The 22,881-nt window shown below is 36.9% G+C and overlaps 1 protein-coding gene across 3 annotated transcripts in view; it reads right to left on the bottom strand.

Annotated features, from left to right (window-relative positions):
* The window catches only part of LOC124260022, a 138,350-nt gene that overhangs the window by 17,387 nt on the left and 98,082 nt on the right, over positions 1–22,881 (bottom strand). The window contains exon 3 of one of the 3 annotated variants that reach the window (XM_046694255.1): positions 3,283–3,889. The exons of the other annotated variants lie outside the window; for them this stretch is intronic. Within the exon in view, the coding sequence (XP_046550211.1) occupies positions 3,283–3,889 (607 nt within the window). The remainder of the gene's footprint in view (positions 1–3,282; positions 3,890–22,881) is intronic. 3 annotated transcript variants of the gene reach the window in all.

Genomic DNA, 22,881 nt, shown 5'->3' with positions numbered 1-22,881 from the left:
AAATGGAAGATTCGTGCAATCCCTCTATTGATTTGCCTCGCGATCCTCAATGCGCCATCATGTGCGGTGAGACGGGACGCGGGAAGACCGTGTTTGTCTTAGATATGCTGGAAGGGTACTATCGGAATGTGTTCGATCATATCGTGATTCTTTGCCCTACGATACGCGTCAATAAAACGTACACAGAGAGAGCGTGGGTGATGAACGACTCGGAGGTGTACACAATCGACCCGCGAGTATGTTTACAGGACTGGTTGCGAGCCTTACACGAGAAGTTTGAGGGAGAATCGACACTGTTTATCCTAGACGATTGCAGCATGAATAAAGAAATCACCAAAAAAAGAGACATGTTATCGTATTTAGCGTTTTCTGGACGTCACATAAAACACAGCGTTTGGGTCCTCACACAAAACAACTCGGTCCTGAAAGACCTGAGGGAACAGACGCGATGGGTCGCCCTGTTTCACTGTAAGGATAGGGATTCATTTGACGAAAGTTTAAGGGAAAACGACGTCATTCCCACCAAACCCGAGCAAAAATGCGTGAGACCCTTGTTAGCCAAAACGAAACACGCCAAACTCGTGCTGAAAACATTTTGGTTGTATTAATACTTAAGGGCAAGTAGTTGGTCAATATTGCATGTTATAATTTCCATTCCTACGCTCATCACATATATTGCATAATCTAAAGCTTACATAAATTGTTTTCATTTGTTTGTTGTTGGTTGCTATACTATGCAATATTCCAGTTACATGAAACCTATAACTAACCTGCAAGCACTGGAACTTGAAGCTAGACAAGGTACTAAGTCATTGAGCCTGACCACCATATCCACATCAGGTAGCATGGGTTGCTGGGGAAACTTACACGCAAAACAGTAGATATAAAGGCATCTTTTACCTTGACAGTTTCATCTCAGGAAGAATATTTCATCAAAAAAGCTTCAGCTGTTTGGACTTCTAACACAAGGAGCAGACGGCCATTTTGAACACAATTGTGAAGCGGGTCAACTCTAACTGCTAGTTAGTCCAGCAAATATTGATGCTATTGATGACAGAGCATGGAATAACAAGTTCAAGTGTCTTAGAGTTATGGGTTATATCAATAAGCAGCTATGAAGGGCTCAGTCAATTTCCCATTTATTTCAAGCTGAACAGGAATGGGATTTTGAGCAGGTGAAGGTTAAAAAGAACATTAAAGAAAACTTTTTCAATCATTTCAACACCATCATTTTCCTTCAAATGGGATGGGAGGCACAAACTCTCCCACTGTTTTTCATTCTGAAGTAAGTATGCCTTGTATGTCTGGTGTCTGTTACAAACACCTTCCGCATTTATGTATCTCAAAAATTATTTTTTGTTGTGTAGAAAATAATCAGATGGAAAGTTATAAATGGCAAATCGTTTATGATAATGGTAGTAATATTATCACCACATTACTTGGAGGCTACAAATGTTATTAATAAAGGAAGCCACTAAATGCTTGAACTTGAAGGGGAAAGAACTTAAAATAGACCTTTTAACTCTGACATGATCAGCATGGTATTGTTTGTGATGGTATGTTACTGAATATACCCTACCACCCTACCATTATTTACAGATCATCACTTCTTACAATGTCATGAGTGTACACGAACCTGTATATTTTCCCTGCGTTTAAGAAGAAATATTCTCTGAAAAGTATGAGCAAGCAACATACCAATCTCTTAGAAAATCTCACAAATAGCATAACAAAAATACCTGAAAAGTTGTAAATCTACAAAACAAACTTGAATTATTATACTTTCATACCCATCCATCATAAAATACAATATCATTAAAAAAAAATTATGACATAATTTATTTGCTTTTTCTGTTGTTATTTTAAAAAAAAATATTTTCTGTATGTTTACATAAAACACAGTGCAGAAGTGGCCAGGACTGCCAGTATTAAGATTATCAATTTATTATATTCTTACACATATCAGCAGAATTTTAAACTATTAATATGCCACTCAAATAATCTATTTTCTGGTTCTATTTGTTTATATACACACATATATTGTTGAAAGGTATAATCAACTATATCCTAAGATATTATTAGATGTTGCATGACAGTAATATTTCAAGTTGAGGAGGAACCATTTATAGGAATGAATCATTATGAATGAATGAAAAACACCTGACACCTAAATCCAGCCACCACAACCGAGAACATTGATTGGTCGCTCCCTTATGGTAAGCTGGGACCCCCACTGACCCAGTGCCAAGGTAGAGTAATTACAGCAAGCTCGTTAAAAACGAATTCTATTCCGTTTCAGTTTCACGTTGCTACTTTTTTGCGCTGCTATATTTCAGCTTTTATGGCGGACATCGACTACGGGGCGTTGCCATTGGCACTTATTGCACACAGTAGTTTAAATAAAGGACATGAGTTGCGCAACTGATTTTGCTCTTAATAATTGTTTGTCGATTAAATACATAGCTGAAAAGAACACGTATAATCCTCTATGGTAGTTATCCCAGTTCTGGTCGTAACACACGTTTGTTGTTATTCACTAGGTCGGGGTTTGCTTCTGAAAGGAAATGCAATGAAGACATTCCTTTCTGCGTTAGTCATTACACTCTCGGCGCTCGAGATCTTCTTATGGATAAGCTACTATGGCTTGGCTTCCCTTATAAGGAAGAGGTTACTGCCTTGTTTCAGCTTCATTAAGGGTCCGTTAATGAACTGTGATATGTGCAAAGAGATCATAGGATACCCTTTGACCTTTCTGATCTGTGAAGGCATGCATACATCGGTTTATCGTGCATCATTTGAATATACCATACACAGCTTTAGCCGGCCGACTGGTGACTCAGCAAGGTCACGTGCACGTGGCTACGTGAAGCGCGTGCGTTTTCAAAACACGCTCCATATATGTCATTGCTTACTACGATGTACGGCTTTACTACGCCTCTTTTTCCATTAATGAAGGCTCGGGTCGTTTATTGTGTTAGTGCATGAAAACAAACACTTGTTCATTCACCTTTCTGACCTATGACGTCATGCATACATTGCATATTAATGAGTTATCTTGCATAATTACTTAGGATCTGGTGGATCTTGCAAAAGCAGGATGATCAGTACTATCCATCTATTACTACTAAGGTCAATAGGTACACTGATGACGTCACTGATAATGTCAGAAGGTCACACATGTGGTGTAGATTTCAGGTCAATAGGTGCAAAACCATAGAGCCACAAAATTGTGGTTCTAAACATCTTAACAATTTCCTATTCATATCATTAGTATAACATCACCTTCAATTTTCCCTGGCAACTTGTGGGGTTGTACTTCCACGATCCCTTGACGTGTGTAATAGTTTAGGATCTTCCGGATATTTTCAGGACAGTCCAAGTCAAATATTAATATTTTATCTACTCCGAGCAGTTTTTGAATTTCTATCCATTCCACCAAGCGCTGTGGCCTCAACGACTCTCCAAAAATAGTCTTCGCACAAATGGCTAGGCCACCAGGCACTTGAGCAGGTTTTCTGATTGGGACGTAGTTGGACATGTTGTTGCTACATGTAGAAGGCGTTAAAGACACGTTGACAACGTCTGTGCCTGCGGGAACTGAACAGCTATACTTTGTTGGGTGAAAATGAGCGTTTCCTCCATATCGGTATACCTCTTTAGCTTGTGTCCGTAAACGAGTTTGGTTTCTGATAAAAATGCAACAGTTCAGTTGCACTCGAGAGCCGTCCATAGTGTTCAGATATATATTCAAACGGCTCTTTTGGGATTGATCCTGACGTTCATATGCGGTGAACAAGAAGTTGGATAAAGTTCCTGTCTGCGTGAAAATGGGTAACGGTGTTCCTCTTTTTCCAGACACTCCATTTCCCCACTGCATTCCAACTGAAAACTGGAAACAACAACATGTTACAACCAGGGGGATTGACACAAGATATAGAGTAGATGTAGGGTCTCAAGGAAAGGTGGTATAGTCCTGCGTTAAATCGTTATCTATTTCGGTTTACATACCCCAATTCGATAAACTGAGCAAAGCACATTTCCAGTGTTTCCTGTTGTGATGTTGGTGCAACATTGTTTGCTAAGTAAACCAAACCTCACTCACTCCTTTGCGTACATTGTAAATACATTACCGGTTTGTATTCACAACAGCTACATATATTGCTGGAGAGTATGAACTGTTTCACGAATACACCTGACAAGGGACGGCTATTGTCGATATCTTCGCAAGTCCAAACATTGATGTAATACACAACAGTCTCGTTTCCTGCTGACTGGATTCCGTTTTATTGCGCAACTTAGTACTATAACCAGTCCAGAATTTTTACACTAACTCATTTAACTGGATATATATCGCAACACTACCCTATCTTATCCTTGCAAACGTGCAGCTGTCGTACAGCTAGCACTGACAAACGGAAATCTAATAAAATCGTGGTAATCTCAAAACGAGGCTCGGCCGCTAGAAAAGTTTGGCCGTCTAATACGGACTTGATATTATATCAATCACATTGTACGATACTCAAATACATTTAATAAGCGCAGAGAACATAGAGAAGGTGTAACCAGTGAGCCAAGATGAATTGCGAATCATTGTACGACCTCTTCAAACAGGGGGAGTCCGTGACGTCTTAGTTAATGACATACTGCCTAAACCTCGACATGAAATATAAAAATACGATCACCACACGAAATGACTGTATTAGCCAAATTTTCTAACGTTAGTAAATAAACGTGTCATCCGGCGGCCAACGTTTGAACAACGTTTAAAATCAACGTATCACCTGGCCGTGAGATTTACACATTTTTATGATAAAATAAACAAACAATCAACTTTGCATTTACATGTATTTCACAGATGTGTAAAGCTGGCCATTGTTTTCATGTGTTTTCTAGCATGTGTAACATGTAAATGCTGTGATTCTGGGACATGCATTTCAATGCCTTTGAGATCTCGTATGACCAGGGTTAGGTTTGTCATATATTTAGTACATGCGTAAATGGTTGATAATGAGTAAATTGAATGTTACAAGATTGACCCTACTTTAACAAGTATTTCAATGGTTCTGTAATATTATTGTCACATAGGGTTCGTTAGCGCGTTCGACCAGGCCAGAATGTACTGAGATAATTAAAAACACATGGTGAAGTGATACCCATGACTGAGCACCACTATTAAAGGTCACATAAACCCTAGGGGGTACAAATACATAAATCACTAACTGGCATCGTTATAAATGAAACCCCGTCATTAAAACTACTCATTTCGACCTTTAATTGACTTAAATCGACCTTTTTGACAACAGTGCACAATTCTCACCCGCGAACGAAATTTCAACCAATCAGAGCGGCGCGCCTCTGTGACGTCATATGAGGAATAGCTTTGAGGGCCGATGCAGAATTCATCTACATTTTAGGGGTTAAATTATCTTGTTTACAGGCTTGTATAAACCTGAAATCGTGACAATTGTTGTGGAAAATGAAAGCTATATGTTCTCACAATCTACTTTCATTTAATTTTGTCTCCTGCTTTGCCTAGTTTCCGAGTTACAACTTGTTTTCATAGACGATTCTGTCAAAATCGATTGGTGTCGTTAGGCCCTATTTGTATAATGACTGATCCAAATTGATCCCATTTCTGTGTTTTCTTACCTCGATATTTAATCATGTCATGTAAAAATCTGTTTGTATTCTCAAAACAGTGTCGGCCCATAAGTTTTCACATGCAATACAACAATTAATACTCCATTGTAACCCGTGTTAGGTGGTATAAACCTACACATGTTATTTGTCATCATTCATTTGGTCAGTTAATGAATTTATAACAGGTATAATTAGTGGTAACACACTTAAATTACCCGACAAAGGTTCCCATTTGGCATTCTTGTGTCTGGAGTAAATATTCAACATTATAAACATTGATCAAAGCATTAACCGATAACACGCTGATTGATTAATTACTTTTATCTTACACAGCGGAATTGTCAAAAGGTAGTGTTTATGTATGTAGATTTACTAATCTATACTGAATACACTCTGTCGTGTCGGTGTCTGCGTAAAAACAACGTCCTTCTTTCAAAGGATTAACCGGCAATACATTGATTGATTGCCCATTATTGGCTAACTAAATTACTGTTTTTATAGAAAGGCGGATATTATGCAATTAGTTGCCAGGTGTGCTATCTTGGGTAACCAATGAGAATATACACCAATACCTGAAAAGATTTATCACTTTTTCGTATATTAAACTGTTAAAAGACACATCATTTGGAACAGTTTTGTGGATATTGATGGATAGATTCCTCGAACAAGGTAATGGCCTGATATTGTTCTTATAACTTTAATCTGTTTTAATTTTAATATTTGCATTTTGTCTTTATTCATTTGTCGTAGCATTCAACAGAATCATTGTTTTCGCCCTGAAGTGTAATGAGACAGACAACATGCACTAGGGTGTGTGTGCGATTTATGATTCACATTGGCAAACTATAAAATGTCTAGATATTACAGTTCTGTTATAAATTCACTATAAGCAGATCGTCTGCTTTTTATTTAGTTTCAAAATGCATACAAGTATGATAATAAACTAATTAGGACCAAATATAAAGACGCACATTGACTAGTATCTACATACTGGTGAGTGGACATTAACCATGTGAATGTAGCAAGAAATTTATCGCGCAGTATTGTGACTTCGACCCCCACCTCGCTTCCGTGGAAGAAATCGTTATGTTATAAGTTGTGTCATGCAAAATCCGTTTGGTTATGATTCCAATACAATAACTACGAGTAGAAAGTAGTTTTGATTTTCTAACTTGATGAAAACAAACTATAATCTCATTAATTCTAACAGATTTTTAAAAATGGCGGCGCCCTGTCGGGAACATCCGCCAATCTGAGGATAAATGGTATTTAGGTTTGTTTTCACCGAGTTACAAAATCAAAACTACTTTCTACTGGTAGTAAAATATGTATTTTATTGATGGCCAATAGGATTTTGCATGACATAGCGTATAACATAACAATTTCTCTCCTGGCAGCAAGGTGGGTGTCAATATAATACTACTTACAACATTATTGTTACTTCGACCACAACCTCACTTCCGAGGAAGAAATCGTTATGTTACAAGTTGTGTCATGGAAAATCTTTATCAATCATATACATATTTTACTACAACTAGTAAGTAGTTTTGATTCTTTAACTTCCGTGAAGCGATCTGAACACAAGTAAGATATCTTTTCAGGCTTCCACAACGCTCGCTTCGCACTCACAAACATAACCCATTTAGCACGAACTGCGGGGTCCTGTGGAAATCTGTGCATGGGGACACCATCGCCCGACCCCTAGGAGCAATTGACGACAAAGCAACGATTTGGCATGTCCTCGTTGATGTTGAGAAATCATCAAAATGATGAGCGCGTTACACACTTTCTATACAACTAACTGAAAATCGTTCCTCATATGACGTCACTGCAGTGCTCTGGCGACAGAGTTACGTAACCTGTCTGTGGTTTCGTTGGCGGGCGAGAGGGAAGCAGGCGACTTTTTGGCCACTTTTAATCGCTCGGTATTAATTAACCACAAGTTTTTAAAGAATAAATTTGGTGTTCCGCATAAGACTAACCACAAATCTTTCATATGTAATAGTTAAAAGAGTAACAAAAAACAAAGTTTATTGGTTCTTTAACGTGCGTGTTTCTCTTGACATACACATGATGTCTGTTTGAAAGGTTCAAATATCGGGTCTATGGGCCAGAGCGATATGTATGTTAGGGAGTGTGTGTGCATGTGTGTGAGAAGGAGATGGTGTGGGATGGGGTAGGCCTAGGTTTGGGTGGTGGGGGTAAGTCGGTGTTGGGGTACTGATAAGTCATTCTGATCAGTAGGTGATATTGTTATACTTGTTGTAATGGAAATTACAGTACAGTTTAAATAACTCACCTTGGGTACACTTCTTATATATGCCTAATTTTAGGTCCTCAATTTTAGTACTCGTATGAATTATCCGACTGGGCCCGGGTGTTCAAAACTCAGTAATCTTTTAACCAGCCGTTAAGTACATTTACCCGACTGTTAACTAATAACAGAGGGTTATCTTGTTGTTCAAAACACTGTTAAACTAACTTTTAACAGGTTGTTAACGTGACGTTAAGTTAACAAACCTAAGGACCGCCGCTAACTTTTTAACAGTGTGGTAAACTCGCAAATGGCGTTCATGGCTAACACTGCTTTCATGATGCCGGTTAGGAGAAAGGATAGGGTGTATCGTGGACTGGACTTCGATATTGGAAATTATTCTGACTATGCACATCATAGGAACTAAAATACATGTTGTACAAGTACATGATGCCACGTTTCATCTTTTAACACTTGTGCAAAGGTTTATATATACTCAGGCCAATAATGGCTGCACCCCCCCCTCAACCCCACATCCCCACCCACCCCACACCCCCTCTCCTATTAAAAAAATTGAAGGGGGTGACAACCATTATTGGCTTGGGTATATATGCTTTACTACACTAAATATTTCTTCTGTAAATATTATTCAAACAAACACTTTCAAAGAATAAAACACGTACACCTTATACCCGCGTATCATATGATATGGCTAAATGTAGATAATTAAATTAGTTTCATGACAAAATACCCGAAACATTACATTATGATACTGACAATGTAATCGGTGGTATATGGTGATTGTGTATACTCTTATTCTACCGACCTTCACCTCAGAGAAATTGCCAAATATGTACAACAATGTTGACGTATGACATCACTACCGCTGCGATTCCTTAAAAAATGGCGGCTGACATGGGTTTTGTGAGGACCCTTCCGTTGATTCAGGGATCGTTTGTACATAAATATGAGATCTAAGTAATCAGAATGATTCTGACTATCTGTCTATTGTTACATGTTTTTATCGTTTTCGTTTTAAGAAAGAGAAGAAGCCAGAAATGCAGATTATTACTGTTGTCGTTCTGCGTGAGTTTGCGTCAGTCATGGCGTCACGCTGCACAGAAACTTGACAGATTGGTATTAACACATCACATTTCTGTATTGTATTTATTTTTAATTTCCTACTTCTTGCTACTATGCTCTTTCCATGCAAATGGGTGTCTGAAAATTTGAGAAAATGCTACACAGTGTAAAGTCTGAAATTTTCTTTGTTTACATTTCAAATGATTACAATGAATCGAGTACTCGGAAATGTAAGAAATACATTCGGGTCAACATTCTGAATATTCAATCACGATTTGACAGAGACTATTATTGAAAACTTGAAATGGTGGTAATAAGACATTAAAACTGACCTCAAGCTATTTAATTTACGTCTGTTTACCAATATATATAGAGTAACACAATTACTTATCACAGCAAAAATAACTTGGTGGAAAGTGGACTGAAACTTAAGTTTCCACCTAGAATCCAGTGAGTGTCCGTTCTTTTACATTGAGTTTCCGCAATAACGGAAACTTACAATTACCCACTTTCTAAGGGTTTCCGCAAGGTTTCCGTTACCCACACTCCAACAGGTTTCCGCAAGGTATCCGTTACCCACACTTCAAGAAGCTTCCGTTGAGTTTCAGTTAACTTTGAATCCATCCGGTTTCCGCAAGATTTCAGTTATTAAGACTCCAAGAGGTTTCCGCATAGTTTCAGTTACCAACAATCCGACATAGTTTCCGCATAGTTTCAGTTACCAGCAATCCGACATTGTTTCAGTTACCAACAATCCGACATAGTTTCCGCATAGTTTCAGTTACCGGTTTCAATTTCAGGTTCACAGGTTTTCATATGCGTTTCAAAGAGCTAAATGTAAACATTCTTCTTTATTCATATCATAAACTCTTGTTAAAAACAATATAAGCAATTTGTTATTATCATGACATTTACTTAAAGAAAAACAGAATATATAATAAGATTCATTTTTATATTTTCTCAACGTGAATATGAATTAGCATTTAAGGCAAATAAAGATCATACATATAACTAGTAATATAGCACTAAAGAACAGGGCAAAACATTTTGGCATAACTCAGTCCAGTTTAAGAAATCATATATCATTTATAACAAAGTAGTAATTGTTCATCAGTTAAACTTTCATTCACTTATTATCTTGAAATAGCATGTTAGATATGAAATTTATTTCTAAAATCATGCTAATGGTGAAAAACAATAACATACAACTTAACACAGTAATAAAACATAGCTGCATCGGACATTTGGCATTTAGCCACACACTCTGTGTCACAACTATCTCCAAACATCCACTATGATATACATCATACAATAACACAACATACAGCTTACAATACAAAAATAAAATAAAATAAATATTACATTATGAAATTGAAAATAAATTCAATTAAATTGCAAGAGTTGGTCAGTTAGCCCAGTAAGGGGCATCCCTGGGCGGAGATCCCTCTGTTACTTTGGTTGGATGCCTCATCCTCGTCCTCATGCTTGCCTTGACGAGAGCAGTGGAGGTGTAGATTCTTTCCAAGTCCAGTGTCGTCGTGTATGCCCTAAGCTTGCTGGACTCCCAGACAAAGGGGGCGGAATGCAACTAATTGACGTCATCTTCGTCACTCACGACTGGTGATGTCATGTCTATGGTGAGTGTTGTCGCTACCTTTTTCTTTCGTCTATCTGGCCAATCGATAGATGCAAGTCTGTTTAGGCGTTGTGCAGGTTTCTGAAAATGGCAGGAAATAACGAGTTGTGATTACACGATAACGAATTGCTAGATTATTTTGATGAATTACACAAACATCAATCAACAAGTAACTGACAATGCCAAGGATGATTTAAAATGAGTAATCAAAAAGGAAGTTTGAATAAAAGAGAACTAAATTGAACACACTTTGCATTAGTTTTCTCAAAACTCAAATTATACAATTCATCACACTTCAATGACCGAATGAAATATCTTATTTTCTAAAGAGGACACACAATCTAAACAAATTTTGCTCTGGAGTTACATGTTTCCCAGACCAGAGGTAGTAATACGTTTTATATATATAACAACTACTGTATATAGAAAATGCAATAAATCTTCAGATATATATAGTGTATTTAGAAGTGAATAATACAAGACATGAATGTTTACGGATGTCAACTCTGAAACATGTTGTCACATAATAAAGGAGTTGACATTCATCAACCTTGTCTCTACACTATTGGAAATTATTTACTATTTATAATGAAAGTCACTACAGATAGGTCAAAATTACCTTCACATGTTCCTGCTGACCATCTTTGTTATTCTTTATAAAGTCTCCAGACTCATCATCAACTTTGCTGAAAAAAATAAACAATAACACGTTACTTTTCTTTGCATTTCCCCAGTCATTCATTCGAGTTTAAAAAAAAACAACCAAACAATTGCAGCGACATTTATACGGCCTGACATTAACATCCTGATGAATGAAGTTTAGTTATCTCATGTGACATAACCTTGGAGTAATTACGGTATTGTAAAATCAAGGGGTCAGTTTGACTGCAGTTTCACACAGGTGTGAAGTTAAGATTTATTTGGTCCAATTTGAAATCATGATTAAGTTACCGGTTATTCAAATCCATTTGCAAATGCAACTTTAGTATGGTTCATTTTGTGAAAATGTATCTAGGGAAGCATAATAATAAAATATTCAAAGTGAAATTATGTGTATGTTTCGTAGTACCATAAACACATACCTTCAGTAAGAGAGGGTGATCATTTCCTCCAGGAGTAGTCGTGACACATGTTCCCTCACAACAGCCTAAATGAATAAAACAAATCCATTAATAAATAATATATTTGCTGTATTGTTCAAAATTGTAGTATATTTTTAGATAGACACTTATTTTACTTCACCAACCTTTGAAAATAGTTTGAGCAAAACTGTTTATACAATCATGGCACTTAAATATACGTCAGTCGGCCAAATTCTCATAGACTTGCATGCTATTTTAGTGTAGCTATGTAATTTTCATTAATTCAGTTTTCAATATTTGGTTGTCAAATTTTACAGGTCGTTAGGAAATCATCTTGGTCACAGATACATAATTTTCCGCATTGTAGTTAAATGAGCAACATATATACAACATTGCGTATTCTTTCCCCATAGGCCACCATGTTAAAAATTGCCATAACCATGACACGCACTGGATTGAAAATAAAACGGAAATTATGTCTTTGTAGCTGAGATAATTCATGACCCATGTGCAAAATATAAACAATATCAAACGGATATTAAATAAATTCAAGACATATTTGTAGCTGCACCAAATTAACATGTAAGTCGAATAATGGGGAGGCGGTGATTTCGTAAACAGAACCAGTTCGTAGACGCGGTGAATTCGTAACCCAGACCGGTTCGTAGACGGTGATTTCGTAGACGTGTATAAATAATTGAATAATAGTATATATTAAGTTTGATTTTTACTTAGAATGTTTATAACGAAGTTGTTATGCTTTGTTTTCAGTGATACGAAACTAAGGGCAGCTGAGGACACAAGAAAATGTGATTGGAGAGTGAACGAATTTTTCCCCGTATCTTGTTTGTGTTGTATTTATTATTTTCAGTGATACGAAAATATTGTTACTGTGTGACTGTGTGTGTAATAAAGATGAAGCGTCGTAAAATGTAAAAAGACAGACAACACTGTTATGGAAGAGTGTTAATGTAATATATTTAACAACATTTTTCACAACAATTTTGTTATTTTATTATCTAAGGATATTTTCAACGCCGATCATACTTACCTGATATATTTTATTTATTTCACAAAATGCAAACACTTTTCGTCGATTTTCTTTATCATTGAGGGTGAACTTTTCGCATTTTAATAACGTCTACCAATCCACCGGATTTCCACGTCTACGAACCGGTTTTGGTTACGAATTCACCTACAGCCGAATAATGCATAGTGACGAATACTTATGGCTAGTGGCTGTAATTCAATAGATTCGACAATAAATTTATGGAATGCCCTACCAAATTTCAAAAGCGTCATGTAATCTCACAGAATTTAAAAACCTAATTACAAAAACTGAAAATAAAATTGACTTTGACCTTAACTATGGCACTCGTTTTTACCAAATCGTTCACTGTCGCCCCAGGTTCGGATGTAGTGACCTAAACGCCGATAAGTATAACAGACATTTAAAAGACAGCCCTTGTTGTTCTTGTGGATATCAGAGTGAAAACGCCCTACACTATTTCCTCACTTGCCGTAACTATACTCGGATAAGACTTAAGATGTAGTTTTACGCTACCGGTTATAACCTGGATACCATTCTTAAGGGAAACAGAGAACTTACTCCCTGTGTAAACCAGAAAATAGCTGAATCCGTCCACGATTATATAACTAAGACACAACGCTTTAAATTTTCTCAGGAAAATAATTAAATTTACTCAACAACCTTCTCATGATTGATTTTTATTTCTACAATGGCTTGTGAGACACACACAACTGTAACTCTCTAGCTTATGACTACTTAGAGAATAGTTGTATTTCATGTAATCTGTATATATTTATACATTTTAAAAATATTATATTTATGCAATGGTCATTATCGATGACGTAAAATCCTCCATTTTCATGTTGTATTATATGTTGCATGGGAGCGGTGTTAATATAAGCAGTAATGCTTGTTCACCAATCCCAATTCATCTTCATGAATAAAAATATGTTTAAATCAATTCGATAGATTAGCTTGTTTACCAATCCGGATTTCTGTACGTAAAGTAAATAATTAATAAAACGTTATTTGACAACAAAATAAATTGGTCTTACCTGACAGGGTCGTGGTACTGCGAGTTTTTTGCAGCCATTTCCATCTTTCTTTTCCTGGTAGCGAATTCTCTCTTCCAGTGCTTTGAGGGAAACTGAGGCGGCTATGAAAATGGCGTCTCGAAAAGACTCACGGGAAAAACACTTTGTTGTTGTTTTTTTAATCTAAATCTAACATTACAGTTTGACAATATCTTTCCGCGTTATACAACAAAATAAACATACACTATACATCTGAAATGTCAGCTGTGTGTTTTTATTATGATTTAGGTAGTCTCGCGTGGACGTGATCCGGTCGCCATTGTTTTATTTGTTTACATTGCCGACATCAAAGGAGACCGTGTAAGGTGGAAATGAGCAGATTGAATGTGAGTACCCAAAGTGACAACAGTGGGCTGTTATGGGCTTAAGGGTCTTTTCATCGCATAATGGGCACTAATTGCTCCTCCTCAGTGTCAAGCATCAACATGTAGGCCTAGGATAATTAACTGTGAATAAATCTGAAAACATAAAAACAGATTCTCTCAGTGCCGTCAAACAACTTCAACACAAGCACTCGAAAGCACGATACGACCTAATACACAACATAATTATACAGACTTACTCACTCCAACAATTAAATAAAAACATAACATTAATGTGGATTCCAGCTCACACACACAACCAAGGAAATAACACAGCAGACATAGCAGCCAAACTAGCCACCACACACAACTCTCCAGCCATAAAATTCCACACATCCAAAACTGAAATAAAACAACTCATTAAACACCATATAATTAACCAAAACTACCAACACAACCTGAACACAAACAAATCCACCTGGGTCAAAGCAATCATAACTAAACCTATCACCAAAACACTCACCTACTCAAACAACAAACACATGGACACACTCATCACTAGATTAATCACTGGCATTACAAACCATTCATTATTCAAACAAAACAGACACCCAGTTTAAAGGTCACATAAACCCTAGGGGGTAAAAATACATAAATCACTATCTCGCATCGTTATAAATGAAACCCCGTCATTAAAACTACTCATTTCGACCTTTAATTGACTTAAATCGACCTTTTTGACAACAGTGCACAATTCTCACCCGCGAACGAAATTTCAACCAATCAGAGCGGCGCGACTCTGTGACGTCATATGAGGAATAGCTTGGAGGGCCTGTGCAGAATTCATCTACATTTTAGGGTTAAATTATCTTGTTTACAGGCTTGTATAAACCTGAAATCGTGACAATTGTTGTGGAAAATGAAAGCTATATGTTCTCACAATCTACTGTCATTTAATTTTGTCTCATGCTTTGCCTAGTTTCCGAGTTACAACTTGTTTTCATAGACGATTCTGTCAAAATCGATTGGTGTCGTTAGGCCCTATTTGTATAATGACTGATCCAAATTGATCCCATTTCTGTGCTTTTTTACCTCGATATTTAATCATGTCATGTAAAAATCTGTTTGTATTCTCAAAACAGTGTCGGCCCATAAGTTTTCACATGCAATACAGCAATTAATACTCCCTTTGTTGTAACCCGTGTTAGGTGGTATAAACCTACACATGTTATTTGTCATCATTCACTTGATGGTCAGTTAATGAATTTATAACAGGTATAATTAGTGGTAACACACTTAAATTACCCGACAAAGGTTCCCATTTGGCATTTCTTGTGTCTGGAGTAAATATTCAACATTATAAACATCGATCAAAGGATTAACCGATAACACGCTGATTGATTAATTACTTTTATCTGACACAGCGGAATTGTCAAAAGGTAGTGTTTATGTATGTAGATTTACTAATCTATACTGAATACACTCTGTCGTGTCGGTGTCTGCGTAAAAACAACGTCCTTCTTTCAAAGGATTAACCGGCAATACATTGATTGATTGCCCATTATTGGCTAACTAAATTACTGTTTTTAAAGAAAGGCGGACATTATGCAATTAGTTGCCAGGTGTGCTATCTTGGGTGACCAATGAGATTATACACCAATACCTGAAAAGATTTATCACTTTTTCGTATATTAAACTGTTAAAAGACACATCATTTGGAACAGTTTTGTGGATATTGATGGATACATTCCTCGAACAAGGTAATGGCCTGATATTGTTCCTATAACTTTAATCTGTTTTAATTTTAATATTTGCATTTTGTTTTTATTCATTTGTCGTAGCATTCAACAGAATCATTGTTTTCACCGTGAAGTGTAATGAGACAGACAACATGCACTAGGTGTGTGTGCGAATTATGATTCACATTGGCAAACTATAAAATGTCTAGATATTACAGTTCTGTTATAAATTCACTATAAGTATCAGCAGATCGTCTGCTTTTATTTAGTTTCAAAATGCATACAAGTATGATAATAAACTAATTAGGATTATAAGACCAAATATAAAGACGCACATTGACTAGTATCTACATACTGGTGAGTGGACATTAACCATGGAATGTAGCAAGAAATTTATCGCGCAGTATTGTGACTTCGACCCCACCTCGCTTCCGTGGAAGAAATCGTTATGTTATAAGTTGTGTCATGCAAAATCCGTTTGGTTATGATTTCAATACATATTTAACTACGAGTAGAAAGTAGTCTTGATTTTCTAACTTGATGAAAACAAACTATAATCTCCTTAATTCTAACAGATTTTTTTATTTTTAAAAATGGCGGCGCCCTGTCGGGAACATCCGCCAGTCTGAGGATAAATGGTATTTAGGTTTGTTTCACCGAGTTACAAAATCAAAACTACTTTCTACTGGTAGTAAAATATGTATTTTATTGATGGCCAATAGGATTTTGCATGACAAAGCGTATAACATAACAATTTCTCTCGTGGCAGCGAGGTGGGTGTCAATATAGTACTACTTACAATATTATTGTTACTTCGACCACAACCTCACTTCCGAGGAAGAAATCGTTATGTTACAAGTTGTGTCATAGAAAATCTTTATGGTCATCAATCATATGCATATTTTACTACAACTAGTAAGTAGTTTTGATTCTTTAACTTCCGTGAAGCGATCTGAACACAAGTAAGATATCGTTTCAGGCTTCCACAACGCTCGCTTCGCACTCACAAACATAACCCATTTAGCACGAACTGCGGGGTCCTGTGGAAATCTGTGCATGGGGACACCATCGCCCGACCCCTAGGAGCAATTGACGACAAAGCAACGATTCGGCATGTCGTCGTTGATGTCGAGAAATCATCAAAATGATGAGCGTGCTACACATTTTCTATACAACTAACTGAAAATCGTTCCTCATATGACGTCACTGCAGTGCTCTGGCGACAGAGTTACGTAACCTGTCTGTGGTTTCGTTGGCGGGCGAGAGGGAAGCAGGCGACTTTTTGGCAACTTTTAATCGCTCGGTATTAAATAACCTCAAGTTTTTAAAGAATAAATTTGGTGTTCCGCATAAGACTAACCACAAATCTTTCATATGTAATGGTTAAAAGAGTGACAAAAAACAAAGTTTAGTGGTTCTTTAATCCATACCAAGCCAGCTCACCAACAGTCTTATAACCACTGCCACGGCCTTTGCATTATCGTCTCCTCACCCCCACCTCCACCCCCACCCGTTACAAACCCTTTTTCTTTCTTTATTAGGTCCCCTATTATTAAATAAGTACAGCTTAACTGTACCACTATAATTTAACCCCCAACATGTTATACATTTATTCTATACTCACCTATAAATAATGAGCGTTCATGTTAGTTAACGCTATGTATCTTAGCTATAAATAATCGAGTCTGGACCAGACAATCCAGTGATCAACAGCATGAGCATCGATCTGCGCAGTTTTGAACCGATGACATGTGTCAACCAAGTCAGCGATCCTGACCACCCGATCCCGTTAGTGGCCTCTTATGACAAGCATGGGTTACTGGAGTTCAATATTCTAACCCGTGCCTTCATTGGTATTTTTCCAACCAAGTGTAAACGTGGAGAAAAAGGCTGGAGCAAAATATTGTATTATGTGTCTGTCTGTCCCAGGAGCATGCTCAACATGCCATTTGTTGTTTTCCTTTTACGTTTTATGTATTTGTCTACTGCAAGATACCGTTTGCTTTAGAACATATGCTCTACAATCTATACAGTTTGAACATGGTTTTCTATCTTTTTGCTTACACATATATGAGATGAATATTGTACTGCCCACTGTCCCCCACTTTGTATTGTTTGTACTGTTTATAATGGGGGTTGATATACGCCAGTATCGAATGGCAGTTGGGCTATTTGCATCTACTCTTTACGTTAGAAACCGACGCCGTTTTGACAAGTTCTTGTGCTTTTGTATAGTCCTATACTTATGTCTAGGGGTTAGTTACTTTTTAACAATATCAATCCTCCTGCTATGCTCTGGGAATATCCACCCACACCTTTGTTCACTATCGTGCATTTGAACGTGAGGAGTTTAAAGGATAAGGTTGACTTAATAGTTGCAGAATATGGTAATAATGATATCATTTGTTTATGCGAAACTTGGTTACACCCTGACATCTCAAACGACGAAATTATTATACCGGGTTTCCACCCACCGATTCGTAAAGATAGGCCTACAAGGGGAGGAGGGGTAGCAGTATACGTAAAAGATAATCTGTTTTTCACTCATGTTGCCGATCTTGAACTTCCAAACTTAGAGGCGGTATGGCTTGAAGTGATTGCAAACAATAATAAACTGCTGATTGGTACATTCTATAGAGCGGACCCCAGGAACTATTACTGGGATTTAATTGATGAATCATTCGCGAAAGCTGCGGATAAAAACACTAAAATGATTGTTGTAGGTGACTTTAACGCTAACATACTCAACAGACGCAATGACAAAATTGAATACTTACAATTGTTCTACAACCTAACACAACTTGTTGTTGAACCTACACGCGTAACAGATACCACAACTTCTTTGCTTGATCTTATCTTTACTTCTGCTTATAGCATTGTACATGAATCAGGTGTTCTCCCTCCAATATGCAGTGATCATAGTCCAGTATTTGTCTCCCTCAAGTTTGGAAAGCCACGTAAGGAATCTTATAAGCGAATTATATACGATTATATCCACGCAGATTATGATGGCTTGAGTGATTGCATTGCTGCTACTGATTGGGGAAATATTACTGACCACAGTGATATCGATACATCTGTTTCACTATTTACTTCAAAATTATTACATTTGATAGATCAGTACATACCCCATAAAGATATTGTTGTTAGACCGGGGGATTGCTCTTGGATGAATGGCCACTTGCGTAAGCTAATGAGGAAAAGAAATCGTATGCATAAAAACGCTAAAAAGAGAAATTTACCGGTAGATTGGGAGCGCTTCAGAGTAGCACGAAACAAAGTCAACTCCGAAGTTAGGAAAGCTAAACGCGCGTATGATATGAAACTAGATGATAGTATTAATTCTGAATGTGGTTCTAAATCATGGTGGCGCCTAGTGAAAAAATATATACAGCACAATACAAATCCAAATAAACAGTCTCCTCCTATCTTGACTGACGGGAAGGTTCTTGATCACCCCAGTGATATTGCTGATGCATTTAATGATTACTTTACTCAACAAGCCCAAGTTGAAGAACCTGAGAAGGAAACTTGCAGTTTACATGAGCCTGCAAATAAACTTAATGAGTTGCTCTTGTCCAAAAAAGAGGTGCACGACATTTTATTAAACTTAAATACTACTAAAGCTAAACGTCCAGATAATATTGGCAACATGCTTTTAAAAAAATTAGCCGTATCTCTGTGCGCTCCCATTACTACGTTGTTCAATTTATCCCTACGTCTTTCCTGTTTTCCTTGTCAATGGAAACAATCTATTGTTGTTCCAATTAATAAAAAGGGTAGCGTTCATGATTGCAATAATTATAGACCAGTTGCCTTGACATGTTCTCTTTCTAAGGTATTTGAAAAATGTGTATTTAAGCATGTTTATAATTTTTTCTTGGATAATGATATTATAACCACCTCACAATCGGGATTCAAACCTGGAGATTCAACTGTTTATCAGTTAACTGAATTATACCATTTGATTTCCAAAGCCTTGGATGATGGAAAAGAAGTTCGTGCTATATTCTGCGATATTAGCAAAGCATTTGATCGTGTTTGGCACGAGGGTTTACTAGCAAAATTAAAGTCAACAGGGATAAGCGGTTATCTTTGGGATTGGTTTGGGAGCTACCTTAGTAATAGGAAACAAGCCGTAGTAATTAATGGCTACATGTCAAATTATAGACCTGTTCTAGCTGGAGTTCCTCAGGGTTCAGTTTTAGGACCTCTGTTATTCCTCGTTTATATCAATGACTTGATTCACGGGATAACAAGTAATATTAAACTTTTTGCTGATGATACTTCCTTATATGTAATTATTGAAGACCCTGAATTCTCAACCGTATAACAGATTGGGCTGATAAATGGCAAGTGAAATTTAGTCCTACCAAAACTGAAGCCATGCTATTTTCGACTAAAATTAATTCTAGTCCTAAATTACCTCTTCGAATGAATGTTGTTCTTATACCTGAAGTAAGAGATCATAAACACCTAGGGCTGGTTCTTCAGGAAGATGGAAAGTGGCACAAACATATTGATTATCTTGTCCGTAAAGTGAGCCCACTAATTAATTGCTTGCGTAGTCAAAAATACAGGTTGAATCGAAGAACGCTTGAAATTATGTACAAATCTTTTATCTTACCCATATTTGACTACTGCGATAACATTTGGGATAATTGTAACAAAGAACAAGTAAAAATGCAAGAAAACCTTCACTTGGATGCTCTTCGAACAATATGTGGAGCAGTACGAGGAACTAGTCACGAAAAGCTTTACAGGGAAACGGGTTATTGCTCATTGTCTGACAGGCGACATTATCATAAATTATGCATATATTACAAAATGGTCAATGGGCTGACTCCTAAATACCTATCATTATGGGTCCCACCTAGTATCTCCAGCATAACAGGATATAACCTTCGTAACTCCAACGACTTCCAGACAAATGCTGGGCGCTTATCCCAGTATAACCGATCTTTCCTGCCTTCTGTTGTTAAAGCATGGAATGCACTTGATATCAATATCAGAAATGTAGATTCCCTATCTAGGTTTAAACAATTGATTTCCACAGATATTCAGATTTCTTAAAATTTTATATACATTGCTAGTTATGGCCAGCGACAATACCAAGTGATCCTATCCAGAATTAGGCTAGGTTGTAGTGATTTAAAAGCACACTTATTTGACAGATTCCTGATTGATGATCCCACTTGTTCATGTGGCCACAACAGAGAAGATGCTACCCATTTTTTTCTGTCATGTCCCCGCTATGCCCAGTTTAGACCCGACAAATACTTTGGCCTTAACCACCTCAGCATATATACCATACTTCACGGCAATGACGACTTATCTCCTCTAGACAATGAAAACCTAATAAAATCCGTACAGAATTATATAACTGAAACTAGCCGCTTTACGGAATTCAAGTAACAACCTATAAACATAAAATGCACTTGGTATCTTGTTCTTTTTGTTCTTTTCTTGGTTTTTATTTTGTTTCGATTCATTCATTAATGTCCTAATGTCTGCTCCATAGAATTAAGTCAAGGTAATAATGAATTATATGCGGAGAAGCATTGACATAGGCCATATGGCCTGTTTGCTGATCCTATTTCCATTTTCTTATGTTGTGTACTATGAAAAATGTAAACATTAATGGAAATAAAATACTGTTTAAATCATATTACGGTAGTGAGCACCTTGGTTTCAGGTGCAAGTGCGTGTGGACGCTGGGTATCAGGCATAATATAATAATAATAATGCATATTTATAGTGCGCCTATTCCACATCCTGGGGCATGCTCAAGGCACCATGTACAGATAATTTACACGAGAGCATTTACTGCCGAAGTAATAAACTGAGTACAGGTTTTAAGTCTGGACTTTGAAAATGTCAATTGTGTCAGAGCTTTTAATATGTGCCTGAATAACACGCGGTCTGCCTTTAGAATCCCCCACCAAATATGCGCAGTGAAATCAAACATATTTGTATCTTTTTGCTTCAGAACATTGTTCACTTCATGGCTGTCCCTATTCTTAACCATGCCGTTGCAATATTGTTGTACAATACAAATGTGTAACACCGACTCGCTCGGCTGTGTTCCCATGACGACAGTGGTCAGACTGGCCTGACATTTGTAAGGCTTCAGTGCAGTGTTTGTTTACATCACAGAAATATACAATTCATTTCATGGGGGATTTTAGGGGACGCTCACGGTGAAATGCTCGCTCTTATTTTTCACATAGAATAGGAAAGCCACCATTTGGGTTTCTCTACGATTGATTTTAGCTATCCTAAGTTGGTCATGAGCAACTTAGACTTTGAATCTTAACTTTACGATTGACTTAGGTAAGATTGGTTAGTGGAACGGTATGCCGATCGTAACGTCACGCTAAGATTGGGATTTTATGGGTTTACGATTGGCGTAGGGCTAAGATCGGTTAGTGGAACGGCACCCAGATCGAGCTTCATGAGTCCTACTCATGAGAACTTGTGTTAGTGGCAAATAGGTGATTTTACAAAACTCTGTCAGGAGTAGGCAATATACGAAAATATTTCTGCTGGACGTAAAACTTCATCATGTAAGTAATTTACCTATTGAGCTCAAAACATGCAAGTGTATTAGATATGCTTATATCATGTTCATTCTTTTCAGTTCTACACCTAGATCTACGTATACTATTCCCATGTATTATCAGTTTACTTATCTAATTTTACAGTATATATTACTAGTTTATATATAATGTCAGCTCAATATATCTAAGTGAGTGAGTTTAGTATTACGCCGCACTCAGCAATATTCCAGTTATAAGGCGGTATTGATCCAATTATACCAGTTCATCTTTTTTATCATTTTATAACCATTAAAACAATTATTACATATACATTACACTCATAGCTTTGTGTAATAATTTGTGTAATCAATTATGAAACCTTTTAGCCTTACAATGCATTGACACAAGTCACGTATAACACTACTAAAAGAATCATTGTTTCAATTATTTGATTTACAGATAACTGACTTGTTGGAGATTGA

This window comes from Haliotis rubra, unplaced genomic scaffold, assembly GCF_003918875.1.
Source record: "Haliotis rubra isolate DU_JTF1 unplaced genomic scaffold, ASM391887v1 Scf748, whole genome shotgun sequence".
NCBI lineage: Eukaryota > Metazoa > Mollusca > Gastropoda > Lepetellida > Haliotidae > Haliotis > Haliotis rubra.
The sequence above is the reverse complement of the archived record's forward strand: the minus strand, read 5'-3'. Positions and strand labels throughout refer to the sequence as shown.